The 26,803-nt window shown below is 41.5% G+C and overlaps 2 protein-coding genes across 4 annotated transcripts in view; both read right to left on the bottom strand.

Moving 5' to 3' along the window:
* Positions 1-19,979, bottom strand: part of LOC106582457 (serine/threonine-protein kinase 24) — a 36,267-nt gene extending 16,288 nt beyond the window's left edge. Inside the window, exons 1-4 of the mRNA XM_014165588.3 lie at positions 19,429-19,979; positions 10,902-11,132; positions 345-401; positions 102-210 (exon numbers count right to left, since the gene is read on the bottom strand). Of these exons, the coding sequence (XP_014021063.1) occupies positions 102-210; positions 345-401; positions 10,902-11,132; positions 19,429-19,470 (439 nt within the window). The 5' untranslated portion in view covers positions 19,471-19,979. The remainder of the gene's footprint in view (positions 1-101; positions 211-344; positions 402-10,901; positions 11,133-19,428) is intronic.
* A 1,567-nt stretch (positions 19,980-21,546) lies between these two features.
* Positions 21,547-26,803, bottom strand: part of LOC106582455 (dedicator of cytokinesis protein 9) — a 192,014-nt gene continuing 186,757 nt past the window's right edge. For all 3 annotated transcript variants that reach the window (XM_014165582.3, XM_014165587.3, XM_082967226.1), the window contains exons 51-53: positions 25,480-25,580; positions 24,853-24,991; positions 21,547-24,454 (exon numbers count right to left, since the gene is read on the bottom strand). In XM_014165582.3, coding sequence (XP_014021057.2) covers positions 24,329-24,454; positions 24,853-24,991; positions 25,480-25,580 — 366 coding nt within the window. In that variant the 3' untranslated portion in view covers positions 21,547-24,328. The remainder of the gene's footprint in view (positions 24,455-24,852; positions 24,992-25,479; positions 25,581-26,803) is intronic.

The following is a 26,803-nucleotide window of genomic DNA, read 5'->3' as shown; positions in this document are numbered from 1 at the left end:
TAGTGTGTTCTGAACAGATTTACTGAACAGATTTACCATGGTGGCCAGTCAGTTGGATATTCATGTTGCACTGTGTGGCCATAGTGTGTTCTGAACAGTACCTTTAATATCTCGGTGGATTTTCTTTTCAGAGTGCAGGTACTCAAGTCCCCTCAGGATCTCTCTGAGAATTGTGGCAATCTGGGTTTCGTCCAAGGCACCGGGCTCCAACTAAAAGAGAAAGCAGGCTGGAATAAAGCGTCCTACTGAACCTTGACGGAAATGTGAAGGCGCCTTTTGGGTTAGGCCTGTGTTACATCAATGCAATCTTACTGAGGAGTTTACTATACTGTAGAGAAACTTACTAAATCCAGAGCTGATCCTCCTCCTAAATATTCCATAATAATCCATAATTTTGCATCCTGAAATTAAAGAGAGAATGTTTTAATCATAAATCATGGTCTTTATTAAAACAGATCAACATGTACTGTTATCTTGAGAGAGAGAGAGATGGCATAATACAACACTTTGTAAAGCAGAATAGCCTCAGGTTAAAGAAATACAACTAGGATGTTTAGCTATAAGAGTCTAGTGTGTTATGTAGCACACACTAAATACAAAAAAAGGCCAGACTTTCTTCCTCGTTATGATCCATAAACCAGTTGGTTTCCTTCCCAGCCTCCCTGGCCTGAATCTCTCCTTCCCAGCCTCCCTGGCCTGAATCTCTCCTTCCCAGCCTCCCTGGCCTGAATCTCTTCAGCAGCTTGCCATAGCCTACTAACCAGCTCTTATCCTCAGTATGGGATCAGACAGAGCATTTCATATGTAAACCATAATTCAACAGTATGTGGAGCAGAAGTAATGGGCCCTGCACGGTACTGTTAACATGGGAGAAAACTCCTCTTTTCACCCTGGGGTAATTACACACATTTTAATGCCAAAGAAAGGCTTTTCAAGAGATGCTGAGTGTTTCTGAATGATTCAGTCTCAGTTCTGACTTAAATCTGCTTGAAAATCAGAGACAAGTTTTGAATATTTCTGCCCAACCAAATTGACTGAACTTGAGCAAATTTGACAAAAATCAATGGATATGTGTTGTGCAAGGTTGGTGGTAGACACTTATTAAAAATGATTCACAGCTGTGATGGCTGCCAAATGTGTATTAACTAAGGTGTGAAGACATTCACAATCAATACATCTTAATCTTTCATTTTCATTGATTTGGAAAATGTTACATACTTTTTTCCTCACTTTTATAACGTGGAGTAGATTGTGTAGATCAGTAAAACAAATCTAAATTTACTCCCTTTTTAAATTTCATTTTAAGGCAGAAAAATGTGAAGACTGTGCAAGGCGTGTAGACTTACACTAGGCAATGTGGCGAACAATACCCAAGAGTTTATAAAGTAGCCTATGCAGTCAAATAAGGGTTATAAGGAACAGCTATGATCAGGAACAAATACAAATACTACATGACCAACTCCGCAAAAGGAAACTTGGAAGTCAGGGGGGGAAATACACTATATATAGAAAAGTATGTGGAAACGCCTTCAAATTTGTGGATTTGGTCATTTCAGCCACACCCGTTGCTGACAGGAGTACAAAAATCGACCACATAGCCATGCAATCTCCATAGACAAACATTGGCAGTAGAATGGCCTTACTGAAGAGCTCAGTGACTTTCAATGTGGCACAGTCATAGAATTCCACCTGTCCAATAAGTCAGCTCTGCCCTGCTGGAGCAGCCCCCGGTTAACTGTAAGTGCTGTTATTATGAAGTGGAAATGGTCTAGGAGCAACAACGGCTCAGCCGCGAAGTGGTAGGCCACATAAGCTCACAGAACGGGACCGCCGAGTGCTGAAGCACATAGCGTGTAAAAATCGTCTGTCCTCAGTTGCAACACTCACTACAGAGTTCCAAACTGACTCTGGAAGCAAAGTCAGCACAATAACTGTTTGGAGCTAAATGAAATGGGTTTCCATGGCCGAGCTGCCACAGACAAGCCTAAGATCACCATGCGCAATGCCAAGTGTCGGCTCGAGTGGTGTAAAGCACGCCGCCATTGGACTCTGGAGCAGTGGAAACGTGTTCTCTGGAGTGATGAATCACGCTTAAACATCTGGCAGTCCCGACGGCCGAATCTGGGTTTGGTGGATGCCAGGTAAACGCTACCTGCCCGAATGCATAGTGCCAACTGTAAAGTTAGGAAAGGGCCTTCCCCACCAGTTTCAGAATGACAATGCCCCCACGCACAAATTGAGGTCCATACAGAAATGGTTTTCCAAGATCGGTGTGGAAGAACTTGACTGGCCTGCACAGAGGCATGACCTCAATCCCATCGAATACCTATGGGATGAATTGGAACGCCAACTGCAAACCAGATCTAATCGCCCAACATCATTGCCCGACCTCACTAATGCTCTTGTGGCTGAATGGAAGCAAGTTCCCTCAGCAATGTTTCAACATCTCGTGGAAAGCCTTCACAGAAGAGTAGGGGCTGTTCTAGCAGCAAAGGAGGGGACGAACTCCAAATTAATTCCCATGATTTTGGAATGAGATGTTCGATAAGCAGGTGTCCAAATACAGTCAGGGAAAAAAGTATTTGATCCCCTGCTGATTTTGTACGTTTGCCCACTGACAAAGAAATGATCAGTCTATAACTTTAATGGTAGGTTTATTTGAACAGTGAGAGACAGAATAACAACAATGAACATCTGAATGATTCAGAGGACAACTGGGTGAAAGTGTTGTGGTCAGATGAGACCAAAATGGAGTTCCTTGGCATCAACTCGCCGTGTTTGGAGGAGGAATGCTGCCTATGACCCCAAGAACACCATCCACACCGTCCACACCGTCAAACATGGAGGTGGAAACATTAGGCTTTGAGGGTGTTTTTCTGCTAAGGGGACAGGACAACTTCACCGCATCAAAGGGACGATGGACGGGGCCATGTACCGTCAAATCTTGGGTGAGAACCTCCTTCCCTCAGCCAGGGCATTGAAAATGGGTCGTGGATGGGTATTCCAGCATGACAATGACCCAAAACACACGCGGCCAAGGCAACAAAGGAGTGGCTCAAGAAGAAGCACATTAAGGTCCTGGAGTGGCCTAGCCAGTCTCCTGACCTTAATCCCATAGAAAATCTGTGGAGGGAGCTGAAGGTTCGAGTTGCCAAACGTCAGCCTCGAAGCCTTAATGACTTGGAGAAGATCTGCAAAGAGGAGTGGGACAAAATCCCTCCTGAGATGTGTGCAAACCTGGTGGCCAACTACAAGAAACGTCTGACCTCTGTGATTGCCAACAACATTTTATGTTTTTAAAAAAAAACATTTTAGTCATTTAGCAGACGCTCTTATCCAGAGCGACTTACAGTAGTGAATGCATACATTTCATACATTTTTTTCTCCGTACCGGTCCCCCGTGGGAATCAAACCCACAACCCTGGCATTGCAAACACCATGCTCTACCAACTGAGCCACAACTGAGCCACCAAGTACTAAGTCATGTTTTGCAGAGGGGTCAAATACTTATTTCCCTCATTAAAATGCAAATCATTTTATAGCGTTTTTCTGGATTTTTTGTTGTTGTTATTCTGTCTCTGACTGTTCAAATAAACCTACCATTAAAATTATAGACTGATCATTTCTTTGTCAGTGGGCAAACTTACAAAATCAGCAGGGGATCAAATACTTTTCCCCCTCACTGTACATTTGATCATGTAGTGTATCAAAGATATATCAAATGAACCAAATTGCAACCTCTGTTGACTGCAACACAAGGCAAATCTGCCTGAGTGAGCATTTTCTGTTCTTAATGGTTGTGCATGACTGTCTGCTGCGGCTGTGGATTTCCCCTTGTAGACAGGTAATCATGTAGGCCAGTGGTGTGTGGATGAGTAAGTATGAGCTGCAGACTGAGGCCTGTGGCCAGACAGACTAGATAAACCTGCCTGAGGTGCCGGTGTCATGTGTAAAAGAGCACATTTCACCCTTTTTTTCCCTTTTATTTTTTTTAGAAAGACTAGGCCTATGACTGAGTAATTACATAGAACTTGCCCAACCGAATACAACTTCCTAATTCATCAGACTGACTGACACTAATATCTTCTCCTCTCTCTAATGGTTCTTATTGTATAACGGTTTTACCAGGAATCATTGATAGATTTAAAATCAGTCTGTGCAACCAATTTTGATATGGCCTTGACTTGGGATGTAAATTTCAGTAAATTGTGTTATCGACTGTGCTTCTAACTTTAGTGTTTTCCCACAAATTGCAATTTAGCAAATTCACTGGTTAACAAAAAGGTTAAATTCGTTTCAAACGGTAAAATGATGTGACCAACAGAGAGCTTAAAAAACATGCGACAATAGCGAGTCTATCATTTATTTTTATTTTACCAAGTAAGTTGACTGAGAACACATTCTCATTTACAGCAACGACCTGGGGAATAATTACAAGGGACAGTAGGGGGATGAATGAGCCAATTGTAAGCTGGGGATGATTAGGTGACCGTGATCGAATTTAGCCAGGACATCAGTGTTAACACCCCTACTCTTACAATAAGTGCCATGGAATCTTTAGTGACCACAGAGAGTCAGGACACCCATTTAAGGTCCCATCCGAAAGACGGCACCCTACACAGGGCAATGTCCCCAATCACTGCCCTGGGGCATTGGGATATTTTTTTTTAGATCAGATGAAAAGGTGCCTCCTTCTGGCCCTCTAACACCACTTCCAGCAGCATCTGGTCTCCCACCCTGGGACCAACCCTGCTTAGCTTCAGAAGCAAGCCAGCAGTGGGATGCAGATTATAGAACATGAACCAATGAAGCAGAGAATGGAATACATACAGTCGTGGCCAAAAGTTGAGAATGACACAAATATTAATTTTCACAAAGTCTGCTGCCTCAGTTTGTATGATGGTAATTTGCATATACTCCAGAATGTTATGAAAAGTGATCAGATGAATTGCAATTAATTGCAAAGTCCCTCTTTGCCATGCAAATGAACTGAATCCCCCCAAAAACATTTCCACTGCATTTCAGCCCTGCCACAAAAGACCAGCTGACATCATGTCAGTGATTCTCTCGTTAACACAGGTGTGAGTGTTGACGAGGACAAGGCTGGAGATCACTCTGTCATGCTGATTGAGTTCGAATAACAGACTGGAAGCTTCAAAAGGAGGGTGGTGCTTCGAATCATTGTTCTTCCTCTGACAACCATGGTTACCTGTAAGGAAACACGTGCCATCATTGCTTTGCACAAAAAGGGCTTCACAGGCAAGGATATTGCTGCCAGTAAGATTGCACCTAAATCAACCATTTATCGGATCATCAAGAACTTTAAGGAGAGCGGTTGAATTGTTGTGAAGGCGGCTTCAGGGCGCCCAAGAAAGTCCAGCAAGCGCCAGGACCGTCTCCTAAAGTTGATTCAGCTGCGGGATCGGGGAACCACCAGTACAGAGCTTGCTCAGGAATGGCAGCAGGCAGGTGTGAGTGCATCTGCACGCACAGTGAGGCGAAGACTTTTGGAGGATGGCCTTTTATTGAGCAACCCCATATTTGCTGTCCATAATGGATAAATCTTAACAAGACCAATTGAATTCTTCACCAACCACATTATCTATAGAATCAAGGAGACCCTTAGAGTCACTCAAACTGTTATCTAAGGAGTAAAGATTCTCATAAAACTTAAAAGAGGTAAAATCTGATAACTCTATCCTCAGAGGTTTCCCCATGAATCTTAAGTTTCCGAAGTGTGTCGAGTTCCCCTCTCCTCTTTCCAAATTAAAAAGTATCCACTGTTCTTTTTACCTTTTTTCAAGCCGTTGTTTTCTGAATCTTATGAAGGCTCCTCTAGCCTTTTCCTGATAAAATATATCTAGTTGATTCTGTAAATCATTCAATTTAGCTCTCATTAAGATCAAGATCTCTATTACCCCAGGGTAATTAACTCTCCATATGTCAATTAAGTCCAGGCTTTGGCAGAAATTCACCAATTTGTTCACACCAATGTTAGGCCTATGGGGCAATCTATCAGTCTCATTATAATAAACCATATTTTAAATCCCCACCAACTATAATCTGACTGGAAGGATATTCTCAGAAGACTTAAGAATTTCCTCAATAAGTAAGTCATTTGGAGGACTAGAACAGTATCCATATACATTACACAAATAATCTGTCCATGTGGTTGATGACTGCTACTAAGCAATGTCAATTGGTGTCCATTTGAGTAAACAAACATTTCCCTTTGAAATTGTGTTCTAAAATTGCAACCCCAGCTGAATGATCAGTCCCGTAGGCCAAGAAAATGTCACTGCCCCACTGATTTTACCAAAAAATTACAGTCCTCTTCACATGAATGCGTTTCTTGAACGAATAGAAGATCTGCGTTGCAGTCCTTAGAAAACATAAAAAAGCTTTCCTCTTCAACAGGTTTCATATCCCCCTGGCATTGATTGACAAACTTCCATATATACAAGTCCATATATACAATATAGAAAGGAAAATCCTACGGAATCTCAACTCTACAATCTCTATAAAAAGGTGCATCATACATGTATTAACAAAAGTCTTAACTTTTAAACCATAACACCGCAATTCAAAACTAGAATGTTCAGTTTGTTGTGGGGAAGGGACTACCTTGTAAGCCTACCCGAGGGAGCAAATCACCCCGGTCAAATGTATTTTCTGTTGGCGAAAAAGGCTCAGATTCCCCTGTAGAATCCACCCTTTCCTTGATTACGGGCCTGTTGGACGTGAGGCCACAACTTTGCCGGTCCTGACCGGATCTACATTGTCTCTCTTTCAGAAAGGCGCTTTCCTTTGCTTTCTTCTAAACTGCATCTCTCGCTGTGCGGAAAGCAAACTGGATGATGATCGAGTGGCTGCCGATGGCACCGAAGGAGATGGCTGCCGTTTTACGATCACGTAACCAATTGTGCTATCGTGTGTTTTTCGTTGCGTTATTTATAACTTATTTTGTACATAATGTTTCTGCTACCGTGTCCTATGATCGAAAAGAGCTTCTTGATATCAGGACAGAGATTACTCACCCCGTACTGGAGGAATACTTTTTTCTTTAACGAGGTGGATGGGAAGGATTTACTTCAGACACCCGACAAGGCCCTCATCCCCGTCATTCGCAGGAGAAAGAGACGGAGGTATCGGGATGAAGGTCCAGGTGCCTTGTAAGGATAAGTCGCCGAGAGGCTAATCAACCTTTACCATCGGTCCTATTAGCCAACATACAATCAATCGATAATAAAATAGATGAACTACGATCACGAATATCCTACCAACGGGACATTAAACTGTAATTATCTTTTGTTGAAACTGAGTCATGGCTGAACGACGACATGAATAACATAGATCTTGGGGGTTTTAAGCTTTTTCGGCAGGATAGAACAATGGCCTCTGGTAAGTCAGGGGGTGGCGGTCTAAACTCTCTTGGTAAATAGTGTGGTATATTGACCACACTATTTACCAAGAGAGTTTATCCGTATTTTTCGTAGTTGTCTATTAGAGGTCGACCGATGATTTTTCAACTCCGATACGGATTATCGGAGGACCAAAAAAAGCCGATACCGATTAATGGGCCGATTGTCATTATTACAAATAAATAAAAACAATTAAAACAATACTGAATGAACACATATTTTAACTTAATATAATACATAAATACTATCAATTTAGCCTGAAATAAATAATGAAACATGTTCAATTTGGTTTAAATAATGCAAAAACAAAGTGTTGGAGAAGAAAGTAAAAGTGCAATATGTGCCATGTAAGAAAGCTAACGTTTAAGTTCCTTGCTCAGAACATGAGAACATATGAAAGCTGGTGGTTCCTTTTAACATGAGTGTTCAATATTCCCAGGTAAGAAGTTTTAGGTTGTAGTTATTATAGGAATTATAGGACTATTTCTCTCGATACGATTTGTATTTCATATACCTTTGACTATTGGATGTTCTTATAGGCACTTTAGTATTGCCAGTGTAACAGTATAGCTTCCGTCCCTCTCCTCGCTCCTACCTGGGCTCGAACCAGGAACACATCGACAACAGCCACCCTCGAAGCAGCGTTACCCATGCAGAGCAAGGGGAACAACTACTCCAAGTCTCAGAGCGAGTGGCGTTTGAAACGCTATTAGCGCGCACCCCGCTAACTAGCTAGCCATTTCACATCGGTTACACCAGCCTAATCTTGGGAGTTGATAGGCTTGAAGTCATAAACAGTGCAATGCTTGAAGCACAGCGAAGAGCTGCTGGCAAAACGCACAAAAGTGCTGTTTGAATGAATGCTTACGAGCGTGCTGCTGCCTACCACCGCTCAGTCAGACTGCTCTATCAAATCATAGACTTAATTATAATATAATAAAAACACACAGAAATATGAGCCTTAGGTCATTAATATGGTCGAATCCGGAAACTATCATCTCGAAAACAAAACATTTTTCCTTTCAGTGAAATACGGAACCGTTCCATATTTTATCTAACGGGTGGCATCCCTAAGTCTAAATATTCCTGTTACATTGCACAACCTTCAATGTTATGTCATAATTACGTAAAATTCTGGCAAATTAGTTGGCAACGAGCCAGGCGGCCCAAACTGTTGCATATACCCTAACTCTGCGTGCAATGAACGCAAGAGAAGTGACACAATTCACCTGCTTAATATTGCCTGCTAACCTGGATTTCTTTTAGCTAAATATGCAGGTTTAAAAATATATACTTCTGTGTATTGATTTTAAGAAAGGCATTGATGTTTATGGTTAGGTACAGTCGTGTAACGATTGTGCTTTTTTCGCAAATGCGCTTTTGTTAAATCATCCCCCGTTTGGCGAAGTCGGCTGTCTTTGTTAGGAAGAAATAGTCTTCACAGTTCGCAACGAGCCAGGCGGCCCAAACTGCTGCATATACCCTGACTCTGTTGCAAGAGAAATGACACTTATTCCCTAGTTAAAATAAATTCATGTTAGCAGGCAATATTAACTAAATATGCAGGTTAAAAATATATACTTGTGTATTGATTTTAAGAAAGGTGATGATGTTTATGGTTAGGTACACGTTGGAGCAACGTGTACCTAAGCGATTATATGCAACGCAGGACAGGCTAGATAAACTAGTAATATCATCAACCATGTGTAGTTAACTAGTGATTATGATTGATTGATTGATTGATTGTTTTTTATAAGATAAGTTTAATGCTAGCTAGCAACTTACCTTGGCTTCTTACTGCATTCGCGTAACAGGCTGGCTCCTCGTGGAGTGCAATGTAAAGCAGGTGGTTAGAGCGTTGGACTAGTTAACCGTAAGGTTGCAAGATTGAATCGCCGAGCTGACAAGGTAAAAATCTGTCGTTCTGCCCCTGAACAAGGCAGTTAACCCACCGTTCCTAGGCCCTCATTGAAAATAAGAATGTGTTCTTAACTGACTTGCCTAGTTAAATAAAGGTGTTAACCGATGCTGGCACGAAGACCGCATTCAATGAGCTGTATACTGCCATAAGCAAACAGGAAAACATTTATCCAGAGGCGGCACTCCTAGTGGCCGGGGACTTTAATGCAGGGAAACTTAAATCCAGTTTACCGCATTTCTACCAGCATGTTAAAATGTGCAACCAGAGAATTTATTTTACAATTATTTTTTTTATTTATTTAAAAAAAAATAAAAAAAAAAAATAAAACACTCTAGACCACCTTTACTCCACACACAGAGAGCGTAAAAAAAATTGCAGTACAACTGAGGCCAACAGCTAGCTGGCACTCTCCCCACTGGCTTCAGGTAAACCCTTAACCAGTAATTGAAAAAGTACCCAATTCTCATACTTGAGTAAAAGTAATGATACCTTAATAGAAAATGACTTGAGTAAAAGTGCAAGTCACCCAGTAAAATAGTACTTGAGTAAAAGTCTAAAAGTATTAATATACTTAAGTATCAAAATTAAATGTAATTGCAAAAATATATTTAAGTATTAAAAGTATAAATTAATTTCATATATGCTTATATTAATCAAACCAGACAGAAGTTGTATTTATTTATGGATAGCCAGGGGCACGCTCCAACACTCAGACATCATTTACAAACGAAGCATGTGTTTAGTGAGCCCACCAGATCAGAGGCAGTAGGGCTGATCAGGCATGTTCTCTTGATAAATGTGTGAATTGAACCATTGTCCTGTCCTGCTAAGCATTCAAAATATAACAAGTACTTTTCGGTGTCAGGGAAAATGTATGGAGTAAAAAGTACATTATTTTCTTTATGAATATAGTGAACCAAAAGCAGGCAAAAATATAAATAGTAAAGTACAGATACCCCAAAAAAGGACTTAAGTAGTACTTTAAAGTATTTTTACTTAAGTACTGCCACTAACAGACTACATGCTCTCTAAGAGCCACTTAAGCCCTATCACGTGTAGACCTGGAGTACTCTGCCTACTCCAGATTCATTTCAAACTTACAGTTGACAGCAACCAAGGGCCAGGAAATGATGAAATCCCTCACGTTCAAGTCAACACGGGATCCTCATGAATGCTTAATTGGTTTTTCATAGTATTACTGCCCTCACATGACATGCAGTTCATTGTAGGACATATAGGATAATGAAGTAATGCACACCTGTGTGTTCTGCTCACCATCACCAGTGCCAATCCATGCCATAGGCCTAATGCTCAGGCACAATTCATGGGAACCTTTACCCATATGAATGATTTATTGACCCACATACAGTTGCCTGCAATTGTCACACATACCACCACTGGCAGCAACACCACAATGGTCACACAAATACAGAAAAAAAAAAGAAAAAAATGTAGAAAAGAGAGAGAACAACGCTTCGCCACAATTTGTGGATGGACTATTCAGCCAAAATCCTTTTTTTCACAGCATGTTGAAATAACACGAGGTTTGGTCAACTTACCTTCAGATATGATCCATAATACTTGGTTACAAAGGGACTGTCACACTGGCTGAGGACTGTTATTTCCTGTTGAATGTCTTCGATTTCATCCTCAGCCTCCTCCAGGTCAATTATCTTAATGGCCACTACTTTCTGAGTCCGATTGTCAACGCCTTTGAACACCTCTCCAAAAGAGCCTTTCCCTATCCTCTCCAGCTTGGTGAACAGCTCCTCTGGATCAGCTTTAAAGTTCTGAGGGAAGGAGAGAAACAGGGCTGTGGTAAGGACAGCAGAGCAACATTCATATCACAGGTAAAGAAGGACCGTGCAATCAAGAGATTAAGCATAGGTTTTTATTTTAAGATTGTAGCCCATGTCTGGGTTTAAATAATAGTCTAATAAAAAGCATGAGCTGGCATAAAAAGTTAAAGGTGCTGACTAACGGTGCGTAAACTGTACGCTAGAAAAGACAGTTGAACCCTTTATATACAAGCACCCAGTTTTATTTGGTAAACCACCAATGTTGCAGCATCACTGTGCATTCTTCAGGGTGATGTCATGAATGCTTTGAACCAGGTTATGTAGACAAACAGCGCAATTAGTGCAACCAATGACAATAGTGAGAGGTGTGTCATAGTTATTAGGGCGGTGAGAAATTTAAAAATGAAACTTAACAGGCTGGGCATACGAAGGATGATTTCCACAGAGCTGGTACTGTGTGTTCCCTCAGTGAGCGATTGAACAGCCAGCAATTCCTTGTGACAGGATTTCAGAACATGGTTGCTGATGTTATCTGGGCCAGTGGCTTTGTAGACTGATATTTGTTTTATATATCCTATGAACATCTGCTTCCTGTATAACCAAATGAACTTCCCCTTGTGCTAGATATAATGTTCACACAACAGCTCACCTTCCTCAGTACAAAATCCAGACTACCAAATCCACAATAAAAAAAAAAAAATGTAAAAGTGTTCAGACTAGGGCTGTCCCCAACAACAACAAAAATCTTGGTCAACCGAAAGTCATCTGTACTTTCGACTAGTCTATTGGTAGAATTTTTGGGGGGTGTATTTTTCCATATATAGACACACCTTATGTGTTTTAATAACATCTACTATAGGCAGAGTTTGATACTTTAAAAACATACGGTTTGATGAAATATGCCTCAAGAGGGCGCCTGAGATCTAGAAGAAAAAAACCTTAACCTGACCCAACTATTCTCCTCCCACTCCTGCTGGCTTTCGCAGATTCTGCCATTACCCTCCTGAAGTTGCCGGTAATAGCCTACACGAGGAGTCGGCAACCACTCATGTCGAATGCCAATTTATCTTACCGTTTTTACTGATATGCATGCCAGTTATGGTTTTCATATGTACATTTTCGTGAAACCGTTTCATTTAAATGTATAATAACGTCTTCATATCTTAAAATCATTGTCATGTGGTTAATCAAAATTTGATCCAAAGCTAAATCAAAATGACAAACCTAAAAAGTAACTTTATTGCCAACTATGTAAAAACAGGCTACATAAAGCAAAAACAACAATAACAAAACATTGTAGTCTGGTGACCCATGAGGCGGCGTACAATTGGCCCAGCATCATCCGGGTTAGGGGAAGGTTTGGCCGGCCGGGATGTCCTTGTCCCATCGCGCTCTAGTGACTCCTGTTGCAGGCTGAGCGCATGCACACTAACATGGTCGGCAGTTGTGGGTTTCCTCTGACATTGGTGCGGCTGGCATCCGGGTTAAGCGAGCAGTGTGTCAAAAAGCAGTGTGGCTTGGCAGGGTCGTGTTTCGAAGGACGCATGACTCTCGATTTACGCCTCTCCCACAGGACAAGACTAACTACCAATTGGATATCACGAAATTGGGGACTTTACAGCCTTATTCTAAAATGGTTTCAACTATTTTTCCCCCATCAATCTACACACAATGCCAAAGAGAAAACAGGTTTTTAGAAATGTTTGCATATTTACTAAAAATAAAAAAACAGAAATACCTTATTTACATAAGTATTCAGACACTTTGCTATGAGACTCAAAATTGAGGTCAGGTGCATCCTGTTTCCATTGATCATCCTTGAGATGTTTCTACAACTTGGAGTCCACCCGTGGTCAATTCAATTGATTGGACATGATTTGGAAAGGCACACACCTGTCTATACAAGGTCCCACAGTTGACAGTACATGTCAGATCAAAAACTAAGCCATGAGGTCGAAGGAATTGTCTGTAGAGCTCAGAGACAGGATTGTGTCGCGGCACAGATCTGGGGAAGGGTAACAGAAATGTTCTGCAGCATTGAAGGTCCCTAAGAACACAGTGGCCTCCATCATTCTTAAGTGGAAGACGTTTGGAACCAACAAGACTCTTCCTAGAGCTGGCTGCCCGGTCAAACTGAGCAATCGGCGGAGAAGGGCCTTGGTCAGGGAGGTGACCAAGAACCCGATGGTCACTTTGACAGAGCTCCAGAGTTCCTCTGTGAAGAAACTTCCAGAAGGACAACCATTTCTGTAGGACTCCACCAATCAGGCCTTTATGGTAGTGGCACGCAAGCCACTCCTCAGTAAAAGGCACATGACAGCCCGCTTGGAGTTTGTCAAAAGGCACCTAAAGACTCTCAGACCATGAGAACCAAGATTATCTGGTCTGATGAAACCAAGATTGAACTCTTTGGCCAGAATGCCAAGCGTCATGTCGGGAGGAAACCTGCCACCATCCCTACGGTGAAGCATGGTGGTGGCAGCATCATGCTGTGGGGATGTTTTTCAGCTGCAGGGAGACTAGTCAGGATCGAGGGAAAGATGAACAGAGCAAAGTACAGAGATCCTTGATGAAAACCTGCTCCAGAGCGCTCAGGACCTCAGACTGGGGCGACGGTTCACCTTCCAACAGGACAACTACCTTAAGCACACAGCCAAGACAATGCAGGAGTGGCTTCAGGACAAGTTTCCAAATGTCCTTGAGTGGCCCAGTCAGAGCCCAGACTTGAACCTGATCTAATATCTCGAGAGACCTGAAAATAGCTGTGCAGCCACGCTCCCCATTTTTCAGCTGTGGTGGCGGGCTGGGGGGGATACCTACTATCTAGGGAAAGGGGGATACCTCGTCAGTTGTACAACTGAATGCATTCAACTGAAATGAGTCTTCCACATGTGTTCAGGGAGCGATGAGCCTCAGGGTGTAGACTGACTGCAGTGGACCACGCAATCTGGTGTTGCAGCTGGGAGAGGATCAAACTCATGCTTTTTATAGGGATGTTTTAGCAGTGGTGATAAACCTGACTGTGGAGGTTCCCAGCATGTGGAGCCTGTAGTCACAGTGTCCAGTGTTGTTTCTCCCACCAATCTGACAGAGCTTGAGAGGATCTGCAGAGAAGAATGGGAGAAACTCCCCAAATACAGGTGTGCCAAGCTTGTAGCGTCATACACAAGAAAACTCGAGGCTGTAATTGCTGCCAAAGGTGCTTCAACAAAGTACTGAGTAAAGGGTCTGAATACTTATGTAAATGTGATATTTCCGATTTTTTTATTTTGTATAAAGAAAACAGTTTTGGCTATGTCATTATGGGGTATTGTTTGTAGATTGAGGGGGATTTAAAAAAAAAATCCATTTTAGAATAAGGCTGTAATGTAACAAAATGTGGAAAAACTCAAGGGGTCTGAATACTTTCAGAATGCACTGTAAACAGTACCAGCACCCAAAACGAGTACCGGAACCTATTTCAGCCCAAGTCAAGCACTGATAAGAAGTTATCAGGTAGGCCTATTTTATGACGTTTCCACTGGATCAGAGCATGACATTTTTCGCTTTCACGCTGAGTGGTTATCAAAAGGAAGTGAGCTGGAAAGATTTTTCAAAAACATTGAGGAACTATTGTAAATTCTCAATGGATGAAGGGTTACATACTCTGCTACATGATAAGACTATTAAGGCTCTGTTCAGTTACTAATGCTTCACTGGGCCAATCACAGAGAGCTATAATACAAAGGATTCTGGGGGGGGGGGGGCGGAACCAATAATATCATCATTATACCCCTGAGAAACTCAAGCAGCTTGAGGAATTCATTCTAAACACCCGTAACAACCAATAGGTGAACAGCACCACTAATCCTATGGCTTTAGTTTGGCCTTGAAAAACAAAGCAGTCTTTCACACTTTCTGCCCTGCAATAGTGACTCTTTGGTCACTTGCCTTTATCCATTTTTGTCAAATAGCCTAACTTACAGAAACATAAGCCTATCAGTGTTTCCCTTAGGATGTTTTTCAGCAGTGGTGGCGGGCTGGAGGGGATACAGTGAGGGGAAAAAAGTATTTGATCCCCTGCTGATTTTGTACGTTTGCCCACTGACAAAGAAATGATCAGTCTATAATTTTAGACAGAATAGAACAACAACAAAAAAATCCTGAAAAACGCATGTCAAAAATGTTATAAATTGATTTGCATTTTAATGAGGGAAATAAGTATTTGAGCCCCTCTCAATCAGAAATATTTCTGGCTCCCAGGTGTCTTTTATACAGGTAATGAGCTGAGATTAGGAGCACACTCTTAAAGGGAGTGCTCCTAATCTCAGTTTGTTACCTGTATAAAAGACACCTGTCCACAGAAGCAATCAATCAATCAGATTCCAAACTCTCCACCATGGCCAAGACCAAAGAGCTCTCCAAGAATGTCAGGGACAAGATTGTAGACCTATACAAGGCTGGAATGGGCTACAAGACCATCGCCAAGCAGCTTGGTGAGAAGGTGGCAACAGTTGGAGCGATTATTTGCAAATGGAAGAAACACAAAAGAACTGTCAATCTCCCTCGGCCTGGTGCTCCATGCAAGATCTCACCTCGTGGAGTTGCAATGATCATGAGAACGGTGAGGAATCAGCCCAGAACTACACGGGAGGATCTTGTCAATGATCAAGGCAGCTGGGACCATAGTCACCAAGAAAACAATTGGTAACACACTACGCCGTGAAGGACTGAAATCCTGCAGCACCCACAAGGTCCCCCTGCTCAAGAAAGCACATATACATGCCTGTCTGAAGTTTGCCAATGAACATCGGAATGATTCAGAGGACAACTGGGTGAAAGTGTTGTGGTCAGATGAGACCAAAATGGAGCTCTTTGGCATCAACTCAACTCGCCGTGTTTGGAGGAGGAGGAATGCTGCCTATGACCCCAAGAACACCATCTCCACCGTCAAACATGGAGGTGGAAACATTATGCTTTGGGGGTGTTTTTCTGCTAAGGGGACAGGACAACTTCACCGCATCAAAGGGACGATGGACGGGGCCATGTACCGTCAAATCTTGCGTGAGAACCTCCTTCCCTCAGCCAGAGCATTGAAAATGGGTCATGGATGGGTATTCCAGCATGACAATGACCCAAAACACACGGCCAAGGCAACAAAGGAGGGGCTCAAGAAGAAGCACATTAAGGTCCTGGAGTGGCCTAGCCAGTCTCCAGACCTTAATCCCATAGAAAATCTGTGGAGGGAGCTGAAGGTTCGAGTTGCCAAACGTCAGCCTTGAAACCTTAATGACTTGGAGAAGATCTGCAAAGAGGAGTGGGACAAAATCCCTCCTGAGATGTGTGCAAACCTGGTGGCCAACTACAAGAAACGTCTGACCTCTGTGATTGCCAACAAGGGTTTTTGCACCAAGTACTAAGTCATGTTTTGCAGAGGGGTCAAATACTTATTTCCCGCATTAAAATGCAAATCATTTTATAAAATTTTTGACATGCATTTTTCTGGATTTTTTTGTTGTTATTCTGTCTCTCACTGTTCAAATAAACCTACAATTAAAATTATAGGCTGATCATTTCTTTGTCAGTGGGCAAACGTACAAAATCAGCAGGGGATCAAATACTTTCTGCCCTCACTGTACCTACTATCTAGGGAAAGGGGGATACCTAGTCAGTTTTACACCTGAATGCATTCAACTGAAATGAGTCTTCCACATTTAACCCAACCATCAATCAAAGAGGTGCGGGGGGTTGCCTTAATATACATCCACGTCATCGGCGCCAGGGGAACACTGGGTTAACTGCCTTGCTTAGGTGCAGAACAACATATTTTTACCTTGTCAGCTCAAGGATTCGATCCAGCAACCTTTCGGTTACTGGCCCAACGCTCCAACGCCAGTGAAGTGGGAAATTGTGAAGCAGCTCAACCTAACAAGAAAATCCCAATATGATAAATAGTGAGAAAATCTCTTGGAGTAAAAAAAAATCTAAATATCAATACGGACAGTGAAAGAATAGAACCAAGGCTTCCTCCATAAAGATGGTGAATAGCTTGGAGCAGGAACACAACACCCCCTCCCCTCAGACAAGCCCTCTTTTCCCCCCCTGTGGTCTACAAAGGAGGGGATGGTCCTCTTCACGCTTGACATTACAATTCACTTCCTGCACTGCAACGATTAACTGCCTGAAGCACCTTTGTTGCAAATTATGGAACGGCATATTATGCTGCATGACAGAAATAGTGCGAAAGAACATTTCCCAGTGACAATACTTTGTTTTATAGGCGAACGACGCCCAATTAATTTCACTACAGGCATAAAGACATCATATCCCTATACACTAATCGCAATTTGATACCCATTATTTGACATTCTGGAAAGAGAGCATAACTTGATTTGCTTGCACTAGAATTATAGTTTAATTTACCATAAAAACAATGCTGAACAGCTAGCCTATTGTTCTCATAACAACCCCTGGAGAACGTTGTAAATCTGCTCCATAAAAAAAAAAAAAAGAGGCAAAGAGACTACTAATATCTTGACATGAGTTGAAAGAGGGATGTAGAAGAATAAAGCCTGTCACAACCGCAGAGCGGTCATCTAGGTGAAAAATCATCCTATTGAGTCTGACCTCGATGGGAAAAACAACACTGGGCACTGTGACTACAGGCTCCACATGCTGGGAACCTCCACAGTCAGGTTTATCACCACTGCTAAAACATCCCTATAAAAAGCATGAGTTTGATCCTCTCCCAGCTGCAACACCAGATTGCGTGGTCCACTGCAGTCAGTCTGCACCCTGAGGCTCATCCCCCCCCCCGCCCCATATACACACACTCCACTTCTCCCTCTGGGTCAGCTCTACCCAGGCCAAGCCTGAATGAACCAGGTTACCACCATTCAGGAGAGGACAGTACAGTAGTGAAACATGGCTCTATTCATGCAGCTCAAGGTTATCTCGCGGTGGTGCCCCATGAGAATGACAGTCATATGTCCATTGTCGGAATGGGGAATGACCTAGAGACCTAGTTGTCTTACAAGATAAGCCATGTCCTGGCAGCTTTCTTGTTGACTGCCTGCACTGAAAAATGTCAAGAATGTTTAAGAGGAAAGATTTACTTTCCACTGCCTCAAAACTGGCAGGCACCTCAGTCACATGTTGCTGTTTTGCTTTCATGTTTCCTTGTTGAATAAAAGGTGTTTAGTGGTTGCGCCATTGAGTCGTGCTTAAAATGTATTGCCTTTCTGAGTAATCACAATTTATCACTAGCCACTTTATATTATATAATGTTTACTTACCCTACATTACTCATCTCTTATGTATATACTGTACGCTATACCATCTACTGCATCTTGCCATCTGATGTAATTAAATGTATCACTAGCCACTTTAAACAATGCCACTTTATATAATGTTCTCATACCCTACATTGCTCATCTCATATGTATATACTGTACGCTATACCATCTACCAGATCTTGCCATCTTGATGTAATGTATCACTAGCCACTTTAAACAATGTCACTTCATATGATGTTTTCATACTCTACATTACTCATCTCATATGTATATACTGTACTCTATACCATCTACTGCATCTTGCCCATGTCGTTCGGCCATCACTCATTTATATATTTGTATGTACATTTTCGTATTCATTCCTTTACACTTGTGTGTATAAGGTAGTTGTTGTGAAATTGTTAGGTTATATTACTTGTTAGATATTACTGCATGGTCGGAACTAGAAGCACAAGCATTTCGCTACACTTGCATTAAAACCTGCTAACCATGTGTATGTGACAAATACATTTGATTTGATAAACAATTAATGTGCATTAGTGTACCACTACAGGGAAAGCATTTCAGTTGTAGCTCAGGATTTGGCTTAAATGGCAAACACTTATTGTTCTAGCAACATGCTCAATAGTTTATATATTGTAAAACAGATGCTTAACTTTGACATCCAGTCTACAGGACTGTCAGAAACAGACTGCACCACATGGGGCCAATCTGGCCACATCTCTGCTCAACATAAATATGGCTCAATAGATTGGCCTCATCAGTGGGCCTTTTTATGGTGCAAAGAATCCAATACTTTGTGTCTTTCCATAGCTGGCTAGCTAAGTGGCTAGTTAACGTTAACTAATAAACTAACACAGCTAGTGAGGATGTGATCATAAATAAAGTCGAGTTACTGATCACGTAATCGAGTCAGTATCGTTAGTAAGGTTAGCTGGCTAACAAGTTTGCTAAAGTATTGCAAAGAAATTGAGGGAGACCGACTACTTGATGAACTAAGACAAAAATCTTACCTGCATCCCTGGAATGCCACTCTGAACCGGGGAATGAGCCATGTCGTCATAAAATAAACAATCAGCAAAATTCGTACTCAGTTGACGCCACTTTCGTTTGCTAGCTAAATGAGTTACTGTAGCTAGCCCAAATCGGAGGAGAGTGCAAAGCTGTTTATGTCCAGCTAATGATACCTTGCGTTATAGGAATTATAATGCCGGATTTACTCAAAGTCTCTAGCTATCATGGAATCAGCTCAAAAACATTGCTTTTTTTTTTTAGCTGCAATGTCTTGGAAGTTGTGCCTCTTCCGCAGATAGCAAACTAGCTAACGTTAGCTAGCTAAATCTTCAACAGAAGAACAAACTAGGCTCTACACAAGTCTCACCAAAACCTTAAATGTTTTCGAGAATATCCGATGAACAGTGAGAATAATATAATAAATTTAGGATAGTTGTCTCATTTGTTGCGCTGTCCTCATCACTTTTCTCTATTGCCCTCCGCCATTTTGATAGCTGTCATTCTCACATTAGGGGGAACCCTTCAGAAAAACTACAGCCGTGCGCAGCGAACCGGAATACTCCTACAGGGAAGCTCCCAAGCAAATCAACACCCACGCCATTGGCCGTTCGATAGCCAATGGGCTCTCAGCAACACTTCCACCGCCGCGTCTGAAAAGACTGCATACCGCGTCCGAAAAGACTGCATACCGCGTACCAAAGCGGCAAAAGTAGCGAGCTAGGTACTGATGTGAGACCCTGTAGAAATTCAGCCACCTCCGATATGACTGACAAACATTGACGTATATACCATGCTATGTAAACTGAGCCAAGTAGCTAACGAATTAGAAAGGATTACTTGTAGAATTTCAGGTTTTTAGATACACAAACTACAGTTATGCTGGTAATGGATTGCATCTCTCTCTCACTCCCAACTTTCAGTCTGTATAGTTGCATTGTGTCCCGTTACCATGATGTCCCACAAGGCAAGGGGTTGACAACAATGATGTACTATGTTTAATAAAACTTTAATAAATATGTCTATCTATGTTTAATAAATGCTGAATTGTTGATTGATATGACTTGAGTTGTCTCTTATTACTAAACTTCCTGGTATGGGTTTTGAATATATGAATACCTTAATTATCTGCCAATCAGCTGCCCCTGTGTCTTCCCCTCAGAAATACACTTGTTGTGAGAAGAAACATATTGGAGAGAGAGAGAGAGAGAGAGAGAGAGAGAGAGAGAGCTAGGTTAAGTCCCAGTGACTGATGAAAAAAGTAAAAAAATATATATATATTTGTCTAGGATTTATGACCCGTCATTACAATGGACTTGTATGTATTGTAAAACATTACAATGGACTTGTATGTATTGTAAAACATTACAAAAGCTTTTGGTTGACAGACAAGTCTGAGAGCGCTTGCTATACATCACTTCAGCAGTCTGAGTTAATTCACCTCAGAGAGAGTGCTCTCGATAGGCCTACTGGAGGGGACTTAGCGATTTGGTGGCCCGTTTCAAACAAAGACTGTTGAGGGGCCCCACTAACAAGAAGAAAAATATGATTGTGGGGGAGGTAGAGGCGGTTTATAAGGTAAAGGACATGGGTGAGGTAAAGGTAGAGGAGTGAAATGATATGCTGTATTTGTTATATTCTTCCAGAATGGAATTCTTGACAAGTATCTTTTAAAATTAATTAAGAGAGAGCACTATCAAAAGAAGTCGTGGGGCAGAGGTAGAGGTGGTTGAGGCTGAGGAGTTCATCGAAAGCTACATGCGTGACCTTGATGGGTTGGTCATAATGTCTGCAAAAGTTGTGAACGACACAAGGCCAGAGGAAAGTCAACACGGCAGCCACATGACACCAGGGCAAACAGCTGTAAACTCGCAATGTAACATGTTATACCTCTTCTGTCTTATTGTTCCATTTAGGGCCTCATGATTGAAGGAGGTGGGGGACATAAAGGAAGTCTTCTGTGCTGGTTCCACGTCCTGCAGATAAAATAAGATTAGGATTACATTTATGTGTTTGACCTATACACCCATCAATATGGTTTAGAACCAAACATTCCATATCTAGGGCGGTTGTACAATTATTGGACAATAAACAAACAAAGTTTATTAGGAAATCCCAAGTAGAAGTGAAGAGGAATGAGTGAATTTTATTGAAAAGAAAAGCATTAGAGAACATTTCTGTTTACAGCAGAAAAGTGACTTTCTGTTAAATAAAAATTAAAAACCCATTGCTTCCCAAATATAAAATGATTTCTTTAACATTTGAATAAACACTCAAATGGTAAAAGCTTCATATAACTTCCACAGTAGGTCTCTGAATAAACACTAGAAGTGCTTTGAAAAGAAGGATGAACATAATCTTTACAATGTATAATTGAACCCAACACAGCAAGACACTGTACCTGGCAAAATACAAATATTGCACTCCTTTTTTATATACATGAATAAACAGCTTGGAATATACTTATATGCAATGGCTTTAAATAATTTTTTTTAAATCCCATTCTAAGACATTTAAGTGATTAAGGTTGAATGCTAACTTTTTCATAGGAGGCTCTTTTTCCAATAAATTGCAGCTTTGTAGAAATATAACAAGTCTTCGTGTACATGTACAGAGAGATGAATGCCAATGTATGCAGCATATATTTAAGCAATAAGGCACCTCAGGGGTCTAGTATATGGCCAATATTCCCTCGGCTAAGGGCTGTTCTTATGTACGACGCAACACGGAGTGCCTGGATACAGCCATTAGCCGTGCTATATTGGCCATATACCACGAACCCCTGAGGTGGCTTATTGCTATTATAAACTGGTTACTAACGTAATTAAAAAAGTAAAAATATGTGTTTTTGTCATACCCGTGGTAAATGGTCTGATATACCACAGCTTTCAGCCAATCAGCATTCAGGGCTCAAACCACCTGGTTTATAATGTTCGTCAAGACATCAATACATAGAAAATCACTTGAAGAGTTCAGAGCAGAAGACAAATGATCGAAACAAACAGAGATCAAAATGAGACGACAGAAAGCTGATGAGGGCTAGTGACATCACATGCACATTTCTGTCGCTTTAAGGATCCCTATGGGGACAGCTCCACAGGAAACACTACCAGTGATGTCATATACAGTGGCAAGAAAAAGTATGTGAACCCTTTGGAATTACCTGGATTTCTGCATAAATTTGACATCAAATTTGATCTGATTTTCATCTAAGTCACAACAATACACAAACACAGTGTGCTTAAACTAATAACCCCCAAATTATTGTATTTTTCTTGTCTATATTGAATACATAATTTAAACATTCACAGTGTAGGTTGGAAAAAGTATGTGAACCCCTAAGCTAATGACTTCTCCAAAAGCTAATTAGAGTCAGGAGTCAGCTAACCTGGAGTCCAATCAATGAGACGAGATTGGAGATGTTGACTAGAGCTGCCTTGCCCTATAAAAAACACTCACAAAATTTGCATTTTCTATTCACAAGAAGCATTGCCTGATATGTCCCATGCCTTGAACAAAAGAGATCGCAGAAGACCTAAGATTAAGATTTGTCAACTTGCATAAAGCTGGAAAGGGTTACAAAAGTATCTCTAAAGGCCTTGATGTTCATGAATTGTCTATAAATGGAGAAAGTTCAGCACTGTTGCTACTCTCCCTGGGAGTGGCCGTCCTACAAAGATGACGGCAAGAGCACAGTGCAGAATGCTCAATGAGGTTAAGAAGAATCCTAGAGTGTCAGCGAAAGACTTACAGAAATCTCTGAAAGATGCTAACATCTCTGTTGACGAGTCTACAATACGTAAACCACTAAACAAGAATGGTGTTCATGGGAGGACACCATGGAAGAAGCCACTGCTGTCCAAAAAAAAAACATTGCTGCACGTCTGAAGTTCGCAAAAGAGCACCTGGATGTTCCACAGCACTACTGGCAAAATATTCTGTGGACAGATGAAAATAAAGTTGTGTTGTTTGGAAGGAAGGAACACACAGCACTATGTGTGGAGAAAAAAAGGCACAGCACACCAACACCAAAACCTCATCCCAACTGTAAACTATGGTGAAGGGAGCATCATAGTTTGGGGCTGCTTTGTTGCCTCATGGCCTGGACAGCCTGCTATCATCGAAGGAAAAATGAATTCCCAAGTTTATCAAGACATTTTGCAGGAGAATGTAAGGCTAGCTGTCCGCCAATTGAAGCTCAACAGAAGTTAGGTGATGCAACAGGACAACAACCCAATAGACAGAAGTAAATCATGAACAGAATGGCTTGAACAGAAGAAAATATGCCTTCTGGAGTGGCCCAGTCAGTCCTGATGCTGTGGCATGACCTCAAGAGAGTGGTTCGCACCAGACATCCCAAGAATATTGTGGAACTGAAACAGTTTTATAAAGAGGAATGGTCCAAAATTCCTCCTGACCGTTGTGCAGGTCTGATCCACAACTACAGAAAACGTTTGGTTGAGGTTATTGCTGCCAAAGAAGGGTTAACCTGTTATTAAATCCAAGGGTTCACATACTTTTTCCAACCTGCACTGTGAATGTTTACACGGTGTGTTCAATAAAGACATGATGAATAAGCCCACCATGCCTCAAGTCACCCCCCCCCCCCTTCTCTCTGTTCATGTGGCATTCTTTTAGTTCATCCAACCTCATGGATGAATGCCCCTGGTCCCATCCTCAACAGAGTGACTGTACTCTATACAACAGTGTAACACGGTCCTTTGACCTGGCCCATCGGACAAGCCAGAGAAGGTGTGAGAGAAAATTAACAGAACATCAATATTGTCTAAGTTTAGCCAGAAGCAAACTTGATGATAAGGAGAACAGAAAAGCAGGAATGGCCACTCATGGCAGCGCTGGCACAGAGCATTGAGGTCAGGAGTCAGCCAATCCCTGTGGGTCTCACACCACAGAGGAGGAGTTGGGCATGCCCACGATGGTGGCACCGCTGGGGGTACCACTGATGACGTTGAAGATGTGCAGTGAGTCTGGAAGAACGCTCTTCATGCCATCCTCCACTGGAATGATCTGGAAGGGAGCGATGGAGGGTGTTCAAGATTATGTTAAAGGTACAAATTATTCTTTCAGACAACTTAGTAAGAATAAATCACATGTAATAAAGCCCATGCCAAAGATGTTTTACCATCCAATCTGCTCATGTCAGCACAAAGGAAAAACAGAGGGAAAAGGGGGTTATCAAATATCACAATAGCATGAAATATTATAAAATTACTATGAAATCCCAATGCCCTACTAATAATAACTGTTACTTTCATAATAATACTCCAATTAAACTGTTTTACCAGTATTGCAATCAAAACAAACACAACAGATTCTTCCAAAATGTACAAATAATCAAAAACGGCTGATGAACAAACAATGATGGATCCCAATGTTTGTTACGCTAGTAGATAACTCATGCTTACTGGCTCGTGCATGATGGCGGACAGCTCTCTGGCCAGGTCTCTGTAGTTGGCCTTCATCTCGTCATGGTACTCCTGCTGGTCCTCTTTAATCAGCCGCTCGTTGATGCCCAGGCCATGGCCACACGCCTCCACAAACTGCCTGCTCCACAAAAGACCAGTGTCATACATAGTCAGCCACCTGAGCCACGGCCTGTTCACCCCGCTACATTCCAGAAGGCGAGGTCAGTACAGGTGCATCAAAGTTGGGACCGAGAGACTGAAAAACAGCTTCTATCTCACGGCCATCAGACTGTTAAATAGTCACCATTAGCCGGCCCCTGCCCAGTACCCTGCCCTGAACTTTAGTCACGGTCACTAGACGGCAACTACCAGGTTACCCTACCTTGCACCTTAGAGCCTGCTGCCCTATGTACTGTACATAGTCATGGAACACTGGTCACTTTAAAAATGGATCACTGGCCCCTTTAATAATGTTTACAGTGTTTTACCCACTTCATATGTATATACTGTATTCTAGTCATTGAACACCTGTCACTTTAATAATGATTACATACTGTTTTACCCACTTCATATGTATATTCCTGTCAAGACCTATCCTATTTTACAATGTGTACTTTAACAACTCACCTGAAGACCTCTTTAAGTTGTTTGACACTGTTGTCAGGGTACTTCTTGGTGCTGGCATCATCCAGGAAAGCTCGGGCATATGCGAGGGGACCAGCATTTACCTATAGATTAAAGGAAAATGTATTTTAGATTCACAAGTTGAGGGATATCTTTACCATATAGAACAAGTTGAGGGATATCTTTACCATGTAGAACAAGTTGAGGGATATCTTTACCATATAGAACAAGTTGAGGGATATCTTTACCATATAGAACAAGTTGAGGGATATCTTTACCATGTAGAACAAGTTGAGGGATATCTTTACCATACAGAACAAGTTGAGGGATGTCTTTACCATATAGAACAAGTTGAGGGATATCTTTACCACATAGAACAAGTTGAGGGATATCTTTACCACATAGAACAAGTTGAGGGATATCTTTACCATACAGAACAAGTTGAGGGATATCTTTACCATGTAGAACAAGTTGAGGGATATCTTTACCACGTAGAACAAGTTGAGGGATATCTTTACCACGTAGAACAAGTTGAGGGATATCTTTACCATACAGAACAAGTTGAGGGATATCTTTACCATACAGAACAAGTTGAGGGATATCTTTACCATATAGAACAAGTTGAGGGATATCTTTACCATGTAGAACAAGTTGAGGGATATCTTTACCATGTAGAACAAGTTGAGGGATATCTTTACCATATAGAACAAGTTGAGGGATATCTTTACCATATAAAACAAGTTGAGGGATATCTTTACCATATAGAACAAGTTGAGGGATATCTTTACCATGTAGAACAAGTTGAGGGATATCTTTACCATACAGAACAAGTTGAGGGATGTCTTTACCATATAGAACAAGTTGAGGGATATCTTTACCACATAGAACAAGTTGAGGGATATCTTTACCACACAGAACAAGTTGAGGGATATCTTTACCATGTAGAACAAGTTGTGGGATGTCTTTACCATATAGAACAAGTTGAGGGATATCTTTACCATGTAGAACAAGTTGAGGGATATCTTTACCATACAGAACAAGTTGAGGGATATCTTTACCATATAGAACAAGTAGAGGGATGTCTTTACCATGTAGAACAAGTAGAGGGATGTCTTTACCATGTAGAACAAGTTGAGGGATATCTTTACCATGTAGAACAAGTTGAGGGATATCTTTACCATACAGAACAAGTTGAGGGATATCTTTACCATACAGAACAAGTTGAGGGATATCTTTACCATATAGAACAAGTTGAGGGATATCTTTACCATGTAGAACAAGTTGAGGGATATCTTTACCATACAGAACAAGTTGAGGGATGTCTTTA

The sequence above is a fragment of the Salmo salar genome, chromosome 21 (genome assembly GCF_965601325.2).
Source record: "Salmo salar chromosome 21, fSalSal1, whole genome shotgun sequence".
Classification (NCBI taxonomy): domain Eukaryota; kingdom Metazoa; phylum Chordata; class Actinopteri; order Salmoniformes; family Salmonidae; genus Salmo; species Salmo salar.
Note: the sequence above shows the minus strand (reverse complement) of the source record. Positions and strands in the feature narration are given on the sequence as shown.